We start from the raw sequence: 11,148 nt of genomic DNA on the forward strand, positions 1-11,148 counted from the left end.
TTGCTTACTAACATTTGGTACAAGTGGTGTGTCCTCCAAAACAGTTTGCCTTTTCAGGCTTGTCCAGAGTGTGTCAGGCTCACCTTCTCCAGTCGGTGTGGTAGAAGTGATCTGCATAGCTCACAATGCTGAAGGGGTAGTTGAGGTTGTTTTGAATAACACGCCGTCCAGTTCCATCAGGTAGTGTACACTCTAGTTTTTTAGTTCCTTTTAAAACATCAAAGAGGGAAAAGAGATCCTCTCATGCGATGGGAAAAAAAAAAAATCCTTTACCAAAAATAGTGGCAGGTAAATTCATTCTCAAAGGAAACAGAGGTAGAACTAGAATATTCTATCCCCATTGCAATAATACAAATTAAAAACTGTAAAATTTTCCTATTCTATTACCAGTCTTCAGTTTGTTTAAGAGCGTTATAGTTTTTAGTGGAATTTAAACTCTTAATCCTTTTTTGGAAGAAAGGATTGCATTTACAGAAATCTGGCTAAGTTTCTCCCAAAGTAGGACATTAGAGATGAAATTATATCAGTGTTAAAAAAAAGTTTGTATTAGCTCTTAAATTGTTACAAACATAACATTTGGACAAATATTAATACTTGCCCTTTGTAAGCAATGTATAATAATAGCCAAGGCTGCCTTTTAACTAAAATCCTTAATTTTTTTTTTAAAGACTGTATTATTTTCTAGTTAGGAATTAAAAGTTCCATTTTTCAATGTAAATTTTTTAATAGCTAAACGAGGCAAGAATCTCCAAGTTTCACATTTCTCAGGGAACCCTGATTTAAATTTCAAATACTTATTAAAAATATAAATGCAGTATAATGAAACAGCATCTTTTCAGTTGTGCTAATAATGAAATCACACAACAGAAAGAGAGAACCTGGGAATAGGCAACCCAGATTTATTACTGAAGGAAGCCATCCTGCCACATCGCTTTGTCCTCAGCACAATAGCATACTGACTGTTAAAGTAACAGATATTTATAAATGTTGTAATACTGGCAAAAAAGGAAAATAACTCCTGTTCATTTAAGCCTGTCGATTCCAACAATGGGTAATATTTATTTTTAACCTAAAAAGTGTGCCAAGTGCTCACGTGGAGGAAGGGCAAGCAGTACAAAAGTAGGTTGGACGTAGTACTAGCCCTCAAGCTTACCACCTGATTCAAACACATACATCCAGGACCTCAGGAAGTTCATCACAGGAGTCATTACAAAGTGCCCTCTAAAAGGAGTAGATCATTTGCTGTACTCTTATAAATGTAAGCCAGAAGTCCTAAACGGTGGGATTTGGTTTTACTGTAAAATCTGTTAGAGCGCTCACGCTTACTGAACATGGTAGTGTTCTGTATTTGCATTCCATGAGTAGTAGTACCTGCATCTGCCCAGCAGAGCAATTTGGAGAAGGGGTCAAAGGTTAAACCATTGGGTAGTCCAATGTCTTTATTCACTAGAATTCTTCTATTTTCTCCATCTAAAGATGACGATTCAATTTTAGGAGCTTCTCGATTCCAATCTGTCCAGTACAGGTTGCTGTGGGTAAATTAAATGGAGAAAGATAAACCTTCCTCAATGTATAGAACCCAAATTTCAGAACCATCTTTGAGGCTTTTCACTAAGCATTTCTGAGTCAAAAACACTTCGCTGAAAATGAAAGCTGAAGGTTATCTTTACTGATTTGAAGGTTTCTCTGTAATTTCATTTGGTAGAAGCCCCATTAAATGACAAGAGTTTCTCAAGGTATAGAAATCCTCCCCGATTCTAACAAGTCCTACTGAAACACGGACCAAGTTGTATGTCCCAGTTGACGACCTTAGCAATTATCATAGACAGGAAACATTGTTCTTTTGACTGTTGCCACTGTGAAAATGAGGCCAGAGAAATAACATGCCTGGTCTGAGTTTTGCTTACTCGCCAGCTAATGCAGGTAACCTCACTGCAGGTTTAACACTGGGATTTCCTAATGTGTTGCTGGAGGAGACCGACTTCATTCCGGTTGAAGTGCTGTCTCAGGCTTGGCCTGATTGTCTGATCCATAAGTGCCCCCCAGTCTCACTCACATACTCTGAATTCTCTGTGTATCGCATCACAGGCTTAATAATTTCCTGTTATTCATTAGTTTACTGTCTTATTTCCTCCTAGTAGAACATAAACTCCATGAAAGGACAGACCTTATCTTTGCCTAAACAGTACCTGACACCTAGTAGATCCTCAGAGAATACTATTAACTTAATATATTTTGAACTTTTATGCCCATGTTCTGACCCTCCCCTGCAACTGTACTTAGAGCCCAAGGGCTTCCAATGAGGATCTACAGGTAACAGAGGAGAATTAGGGAAGCCCGGCTGACCCTCGGATTGGATCCACAGCGATGGCGCGGGGGTTCACCAGGTCCGTGTGGAAGAGGGCCCTGCGCTCAGAGCCGTCCAGCCTGGCCCTCTCTATCTTATCCAGGCCGCTGTCTGTCCAGTACATCGTTCTACGAAAGTGGTCGATGGCAAGTCCTTCGGGGCTTATCAGACCTGGAATAAAACAAAGGCAGGGCTGGAGCAACTGCAGCTATGAAAGGTGAACCTGAAGCAGAGAGCTCTGCTTACTATGTTTGAATAGTTGGGGGGAAAAATTCTTGAGAGTTTCTAAGTCAAAACACACAGAGTCAATAGAGGAACAGATCCTGCGTTAGTTTTTCTGCCACCTCTAGTACCCTCTAGCCTAACAAGACCTCCCAGCCTGCTGGCACCAGGCATCCCCAGGGCTGGGGCCAGGCAGCATCAACTGTAGCCGCACCTTGAATTCTTACTGCAAGCCCTTTCTGTTCAGAGTCCTATCAAGAAGGTAGAGGGGAGACTTTGGCATAAAAGAGGCAAATAACTTGGACTTGGTAGAATGAAATGGAATGGGAATTGTCTTCTGGGTGAAGCTGCTGACCTGAGTTAATGATGGTCTCGGGCTCTGCTCCCGATTCCAGACGGGCGCGGCTAATTGTCCGTCCAGCAACGTCTGTCCAGTACACCATCCTCTCCCGGCAGTCGTAATCAATTCCCACGACTATGGAGCCCTTTGTGACCAAGACACCGAATTGGAAGAATTAGGATTCCTTGCATTTCCCCCGACTTCATGCTCGGCTGCCTCACTCATGCATGGCTGCAGCAAACAACCCTGCATCACATGGTTTTATGGCAGCCAAGCACAGTGGTTAGATGTGTTGGTGATGGAGGCCAACTTCCCAGGGCAGAGCCAGGCTTGGCCACTTGCTAGCTGTGTGACTTTGGTACTGAACTTCTATATGCCTTTGTCTCCTCATTTGCCAAATGAAGATAACAATACCTACTTCACGTGGCTGCTATAAACGTTAATACCATAAGTGCTTATAAAATATCCTAATCAGTAATTAATATACTGTAAGCTCTCAATAAGCACTATTACTATTGGTGGTAAAAACAGAAGTGATTTCATGAAAAGATTAGCCCCTTCAGTGATTACAGGACAAATGCTAGTCTCAGCGAAGTAAGTCTTTTAATATTTCACTGGACAAAAACTGACTCTTTCAAACGTTATCAGCACTTTTTCAAAAAGCCTTTCTAAAATTTGCCAATATATAACAAAATCTACCCTCCCCTCCCCTGTGAGATCTTTCTGCTATCTGAGGTGCAGTCACCCTTACCCCCATCTCTGCCTTTTACTCCAAGGCAATCATTTAGTTGTACTCTTGTGTAAAAGAAAGTATACAACTTGATGGGTTAAGGAACTGGGGAAGGGTGGTCACCTGACCTCTGGCTAGGGAGCTCTCCCCTCCTTCCTTATTACTAAATAAATGATGCAGTCTTTTTTTAAATGCCGAGTCTGTGATATTCCTTTCCAAAACTCTGCACAGAAGTTGCTTCATTCAATTTCCAACCCAGAGCCCTGCTCTGAGAAGCCTGGCAGACGTGCAGAGCCAACATGCAGGGGCCACCCAGCTATCCCTGAGGTCATGCAAGCTCCCTGCTTGCCTAACAGCCTCCTGGGGCTGTCCTGAACTTAAGCCTCTGAGAGAGGAGTCAGTACAAGAAACTACAAGGCAGGATTAGGCTCCTGTGGAAGAGTGGGCAGTTTATATGGGAGGATCTGAAGGTCAAGTACAATTTTAAAATTTAAAGTCATCTGTCGAGGGCACGGGTGCATGGGCCTCCATTAACCCAGGGAATCATGGGATCCATTAACTCATGTAAATGATTTCAAGGTTTCTTGGAGGAAAAAGTCCCAGTTTAATAAGTAAGTTTCCACAAGATGTGCTTAGAACCCATATTCCATTTCTCTTTCAGTTCCACCACCATTACCATCAACAACCCTGCCCTCATCAGAGGCAAGTTCAGAAATGCAGTGAAGCCACCTGACTTGGCTAGAATAGACGGTTAGCTTGAGGTGATGACAATTTTCTCTTTTAGAGAAACTTTACAAAACAGCAGCGAGTATTTGGAAACTCATACACAACTCACATCTTGAAAACAAAAAACCCCACATTGTTTTCTGAACACCGGCTACTTCTAAACTTTTTTGGACCAGATAAGAGGTTATTCATTAACAGAAGTAAATGTAAACATGGATGCTGTATTATTCTTTCTCATAGATGAGCAAGTACCTGGAGCGTGAAGTTTAGAAATGGAATTAGGGCAAGTGTCAGTGCCCTTCTGGTGAACTCCCTTCTCTTTTCAACATTTTAGAGAAGAAATCCCTTCTCCAAAATGGAGTGCCTTGACCACAGGGAGGCTGCTGGCTCAGGAAGCAGCCAGCATCCCCTGGGGAAAGCCCTGTCCGTTCCTTTCCACAATCACCCACGCTCCCCAAAGTTTCATCTATGACGGAGTCAGAAAAGATAAGAGGCTGGTCGACAGAACCAAATGGGAGGGCAGAGGGCTGCAACGATGAGGCCATCATTAGTTGGCTTCCAGCAGAGATGTCTATGGCTTAAAGAGAATGCTGGGGACTTGGGTTTACCTTCTCTCACTTTCCCTTGGATCCCCACATGCCGCCTCAATACGCTGACAACTCTGAAATTCCCTTACCACATATCCGAGACCCCACGAGCCAACTGGAGAAAGCGGCCTTGGTCAGTCAGACGAGACTCCCAGCCACAGAGAGCCCCCTCCTCTTCTGTGTGTCAGGCTCCCGAAGACTGCAGCCCAGAAACCCTCCAGGATCCCCCTCCACCTCAGGCCTTGCCCAGATCTGGAAACCCGATGCAGACCCGCCCCCCGGGGGAGAAATCCACTTTACATGCAGCGACAGCAGGGTCTTGGCTGTGTCCTTCTGAAGCCTGGTACCATTGAGGGGCAAGTGGCCGATCTGCTGGCCCTGGGCATAGAGCAGGAAGGTGCCCACAGGTGGAGGGGTCACGTCGGGCCGGGGCGTGGGCCGGGCTGTGGGCGGAGCAAGCGTGGGTATACCTGCCGTGGGGAAGAGGAGGGTATGAGTAGCAGAGAGGGAAGGAAACGGGGTGGGTGGAGGGAGGGGAAGAAAAGTTACTTTCCCACATACCAGAGCCTCCAGAAACATCAAAAGTTTTCACTCTGGACAGATGTGCTCCAGATGTTCCTTAAATTCTAATTTCTAGGGGTTTTCCCCAAAGATCAATTATGTAAATCACTGCCAATTACTGGGGAGGAAGACAACAAAACATTCCCCTCAGAGCAAAGGAGAAAGTTTTCTCTTTTTTTTTTTTTTTTTAAGGGAAAAGCTCCGGAGCCAGTGTTGTGTCAGCTTCTCTCTGGGGCCCCAGGGTGACACGTGTCCCCTTTCACCCTGGGCTCAGAGTAGGGGAAGGGAGGAGGAACTGCATATCGAATTTAGTTCCAGATGTTCTAATTACAGAAACTGTTAATGACAAAACCAAATGTTAAATCTGAATCGGGATCTGGGGCAGACCAGGTTTTAAATCAACACGGCTTATCAGCGACTTCTTCTGTTGGACCTGTTCACCCCTCATTCCCCCACCTTCACCCGCAGCTGGCATCTTTCCTTCAGGGACACCTCAGATGCTGCCCCTGGGTGCTTACATGCAGGGGTGATGCCTGGCTGGGAGCGGGTGCCCGGCACCTCTCTGCCATCCTGGTCCACACACCAGCAGAAGTCACTCTTCCCGTGGCACTGCAGGGGCATGAAGTAGCCCAGGTCATCGCACTGGGGCACGTACTGGTCGTCCCTTGGTGTGCCACCGTAGTGCTCCAGCAGGCTTTCCCTCCAGCGCTCACAGACGGTCCGGGGCCTCTGGGTGGGCTCTGAGCAGGTGGGGACAAAAAGCCTTTGATTGTGAACCAAGGACGGAATGTAGCACGTGGCTTAAGATCCCCACTCCTGGCCTCCTGGCCTTCTTCCTCCTCGTGTCCATTAACGACACCTCAGCCAAGCCCCTGGATGCTGGCCCCGAGTAGCAAAGTGCTCTAAGAAGTTCTCCACAGGAATCAGGAAAAGGGGTCGTCCTGATGCTCCTGTCTCCCTAGGCCAGAAGGATTGTCATCAAGGCCCAGCCACATCAGGAAAGAACAAGAGGAGGTAACAGGAGCTCAGCCTGGGAAGGGGCGTCTAACAGTCCTTGGGGACTCAGGGCCTACATGATGCTTAAAGCCAATATTTATTCTTTCTCGTTTCAAACTCCAGGACCTGCGTCTGAGAGGGCTGTCTTGACATTGGCCAGCGGCGTGTCTTAGAAAGTATTACTGAATGCCCTACTTACATGGCCTTGAGTATCTGTCCATTGGAAAACTATACTGAGTAAAAATAAAACCTACTGTAATTAGTATGTGTGAGCATAGGAGAGTTGGTGGCAAACAACTTGATACTGACTGTGAGACACTGCAGCTCTGTGAAGTCCTTTGGCCGCCCTGCTCTGGGCTTATCTCAAAGCTGAACCTTCTTCTGGAGGCTCCAGCTTCCCACCATGTTGCTCTGTCCCCTCCTTTCTCCAGCTTCCTTCCCCATCCTTCCCCCTGCCCCCCAGGCCCATACCCCCCTTCCTCACCACCATGCCTAAACTCCTGTTAGCTGCCCTTGCAGAGCAGTTTCTCTGCCTGCAATTTTTTCCCAGACTGCTTCCACAGGGCTGCCAAGGCTCTGTCCCAAACATGGCGGTTCTCTGAGAGGACTGCTCAGGCAGTTTAACTTGTACAGCCTCCTAAGATAGGATTACCTAAAGGAACTTAAGTAGAAGGTACTTCTTCATTAATTCCTGCAATTCATGCCTATGGTCTGTAGAATCATACAGCCAAGTACCTACTTATACCACCATGTGGATGTGTAACAGAGATCTCGGAGGAGAACAAAAACTGGGCTTTCCGCCATCAAAGCTGCTCTCCCCTAGACTTTTCCATGTCACTAGACAGCACCTCCATTCTTTCCATTGCTCAGGCCCAGTCATCCCCGACTCCCTTCTCTCACTCTCCATGTCTGATATGTCAAAAAACGTCAGCTGTATATCTTCACATCTCACCACACCCACTCCTGTCATCTTATGCCAGGATTACTATGATAGCCTTCTTACTGGTTTCCCTGCTTCCGTCATCTTTCCTGCCCACCCTCTCCACCACCCCACAGTAAACTCAACTGGCAGCCAGAAAGAGTCCCTTTAAAAAAACTCATTTCATGTCACTCCTTTGGTCAAAACCTCCAATGGCTTCAAAGAACAGTTGGAAACATTACATTTGGGCTCCAGCAGCTACACTTCCCCTAGGAAAGGATGGTGAATAAAATCTTCAGAGCTCAAACCCAATGAGTACAACTCCAGGACTCACGACGTTTGTGGGAAACGGATGCCCTTCAGGCTGTCTCTATAGCTTATGACCCACAAGAAGCAAAGCTCTTTTTAAAACATCTTGGAGAAGGAGAGACTGACTTCCTCACCCAGATGTGTCTCAAAGGAACCAGAGAAGGAAATGCCACTTCCTCAGACACTCATCATCCATCACAAGGTGGGATTCCCTGGAGAAGTTCCCAGCACTGCCCCAGATCCACATAACAAACTCAGAGGATCAATTCTCAGGGGACCACCCAACGAGGCCCATCTCTCTGTTTGGAATGCGACACACAGCACAGTCAGCTTCTGGGAAAGGGGCACCTCACGTCACCTACACGTGGGCATCCCAATCATTCCTTATTATTTCAAGCTACTTCTTGATCCAACCATGGATTTATTTCTATTTCTGGTTGGCAGGGTTTTAAATATTTTTAAATTTTGGGCACAGAATGTTCTCTCTCCCTTCAAAGCTGACCCCATTATGCAGTTGAGACTGGTCAGAAATGGCAGCCGAAGACAAACCAGCACCGAGAGAGAAGATTGGCTGTGGGAAAGAGTCTGCACAAAGGAACATGTTCTTCTTTTAGTAATTAACTTTTCATTCTCTTGGCTCCCTTCTGGATCACTGTTCTTAACACATGCCTGTCTTAATAAATTTCATAGAATTCTGAACCATTCCCTTAAGGTGCCTCCCAACCATCTGATTTCTTCAAACCCCAGCTGGAGTTAGAACCAAGACCTTTAAAAGACTAGGCATGAGTGAAACAGAATTTCTCTGTATTCCTTTTTTGGGACCTGCAAAATATTTTCCTAAAAATAGAGACAGAGAGGAACTAGGAGTGTCACTGTGGAAGCAAGGGTATATATACATCTAGATCAAGCATTAACACTTTCTACTTATATGAATCTTAGAACCACTAATGTCCTGGCCATCACAATTCATATTATTGAAAGGATCAAAACTGGTAGTAATTCTCCAGTTCTTACTCTCATACGTTAAAAGCCAAGACTAGTACTTATGGAACCCTTTTCAATAGTAAAAATGGATCTTTGGGGGCTTCCCTGGTGGCGCAGTGGTTGAGAGTCCGCCTGCCGATGCAGGGGACACGGGTTCGTGCCCCGGTCCGGGAAGATCCCACATGCCACGGAGCGGCTGGGCCCGTGAGCCATGGCCGCTGAGCCTGCGCGTCCGGAGCCTGTGCTCCGCAACGGGAGAGGACGCAATGGTGAGAGGCCGGCGTACCGCAAAAAAAAAAAAAAAAAAAAAAGGATCTTTGAATAGCAAGCTCATGGATATGTATAGGAATTATTTTGGCTAAAATGATATCAAACCAATTCTATGTTCTTCATAATAAAGTTCTTCTGTATTAAAAGAAAAAGTTCTTCCCGTCTTTGAACTCAGCGAGGCGTAGAAACCTGCCTTGGCAACCTGCAGTTGGCATGAACTGTGAGCGCTTGGGAACCACACCTCACACAGGTGGGGGGTGCTCAGACGGTAACAGACAGGTTCATGCGCTGCATCTCAGATCACGCAGGCTAACAAAACGGGTTCCTGCATCTCTTCTAAAGGTGACAGGAGCAAGAGTGATTCCCCATCGACATGCAAGCCTGGCTAGAGAGGGCTGGGGTTACTTGCTTAGAGCAAACTAGCCGCATCCGCCCACACGTGTCACACTTATTTTTCCCACTGATACTAAAACAGCCTTCAGACTGTTTCCTGCGCTCCAGAAGTCAGAGTTAAGTGATACAAAGTTACATGGGAAGGCAGTTTCCCTTTTGGACAAGAGGCTGGTCTGGCGAGGTCATCAAGCTCTAAGATCTCCCTAAGCTGCAGTAACAGATTTGGGCAGTGACCTCAGCCTGACCTCCACACTCAGTTTCAACTTCTAGTCTTGTACTTGTCTACGAGGCTGGAGTCCAACATGCATGTCACGCATGGGTCTGTGTGTCCTGTAAGATGAACGTGCACATAGGTGTGTGCCCACCATTCAAGTGTTCCTAGGAGGAAGGAGGCTGTGCAAGGAGGATGATCAGCCCTGAGTCTGCGTGGTCTGGGCAGGGGTTATAATCTATCCCACAGTAAGCAGCATTCTGCTGCTCTGCCCCAGGCCTGTGCTGGGACCAGGTGTCTTTCCGGACTGGCTTACCTCGTGGTCCGCAGTGAGGCGGGACGGAGCCAGGTGGGGTCCGGGTTCCAGGGACTTCCTGACCATCGGGGTCCACGCACCAGCAGAAGCCAGTGCTGCCGTGACACTGCAGTGGCAGGAAGTGGCCCTGCTCATTGCACTGCGGGATGTGGAGCTGGGCAAGAGGATGAGTGCGCTGGGCCTGGGCATCGCGCTGCTGGCGCTCACAGGGTCTCAGTCCAGAGGTGGGGTCTTCCGGGACCAGAGCAGAGGAGATACAAAGGAGGAGTAAAAGGCATTGCAACCCATCCACTTTTACCAGCCAGCCTCAAAGTCTCCTGAGGGTTTCTTTTTTTCTATAACTGGAAGACAGGATAACATGGGAAAAATAGCAAGGCGCTGGAATTTTGGAGTCCTGGGTTCTTATTTTAGCTCTGCCACTATCTACCTAATTTCTCCCTAATTCCCGCAGTTTACCCTGTAAGTCCTGGCTGATGATACAGTGAAACAGGCCTCTCCCCTCAGCCCTCAGGGTCCTATTGCTATTTGGGTAAAATGAAGAGCAACCCATGACTTCTGTCCAAACATCCCAAGAGACTCCAGAGAAAACAATTAAAACTGTGTTCATCCCCTGAGGTCCAGAGCTGAAGTCTGAGAAACTCCAGGTCAAGGGCAGTTGCTAGACTGCACCGTGTTGGCCAAGTTCTACTAGAACAGTCACCATGGGGGCTAACTCCCCGCTCACTACTGCATGTGCCTCCTGGCCGGTCAGCTCGATCTCAAGGCTTCATCTAAATTGTGCACTTATCAAAGCAAAGCAGATCACCAAGAGAGTTAACCAGAACTGCTACTAGGTAGGACCATGGATGGGTCATACGTCGGGCCTCCCAGAATGCTAATAACCAGTGAACTATCAGTAAACTAGGCAGCCAGAAATAATGCAGGAAAAAATCCAGAGCCTGGAAGATCCACCAACTCAGGCCTCAGACCCGGATAAGTCAAGAGTGGGCTGAGGTGCTGTAGAAAAACAGCACTGAAGGATCTGGGAGTTTTCTGTGCCTGATCTGGCCCCCCAGACCTTACCAGGTGTGCACTGAAATCCATCCCCATGATATCCGGGTTGGCAACGGCAGGAGAAGGAGCCAGGAGTGTTGAAGCAGGTGGCCGAGGGGTGACATCTGTTTTCCGAGCATTCGTCAACATCTGCAGTGGTCAGGGAGGGAGAGGGAGGGAGGGAGGGAGGGAGAGGGAGGGAGGG

General features: G+C 47.0%; 1 protein-coding gene across 1 annotated transcript in view; it reads right to left on the minus strand.

Annotated features, from left to right (window-relative positions):
* NID2 (nidogen 2) overlaps nucleotides 1–11,148 on the minus strand; it is a 78,857-nt gene that overhangs the window by 1,545 nt on the left and 66,164 nt on the right. Inside the window, exons 12-19 of the mRNA XM_029237722.1 lie at nucleotides 10,974–11,093; nucleotides 9,912–10,142; nucleotides 6,032–6,253; nucleotides 5,253–5,422; nucleotides 2,925–3,054; nucleotides 2,347–2,518; nucleotides 1,372–1,529; nucleotides 84–207 (exon numbers count right to left, since the gene is read on the minus strand). Coding sequence (XP_029093555.1) covers nucleotides 84–207; nucleotides 1,372–1,529; nucleotides 2,347–2,518; nucleotides 2,925–3,054; nucleotides 5,253–5,422; nucleotides 6,032–6,253; nucleotides 9,912–10,142; nucleotides 10,974–11,093 — 1,327 coding nt within the window. The remainder of the gene's footprint in view (nucleotides 1–83; nucleotides 208–1,371; nucleotides 1,530–2,346; nucleotides 2,519–2,924; nucleotides 3,055–5,252; nucleotides 5,423–6,031; nucleotides 6,254–9,911; nucleotides 10,143–10,973; nucleotides 11,094–11,148) is intronic.

Source organism: Monodon monoceros, unplaced genomic scaffold (assembly GCF_005190385.1).
Source record: "Monodon monoceros isolate NGI ecotype Baffin Bay Population unplaced genomic scaffold, NGI_Narwhal_1 Super_Scaffold_21, whole genome shotgun sequence".
Lineage (NCBI taxonomy): Eukaryota > Metazoa > Chordata > Mammalia > Artiodactyla > Monodontidae > Monodon > Monodon monoceros.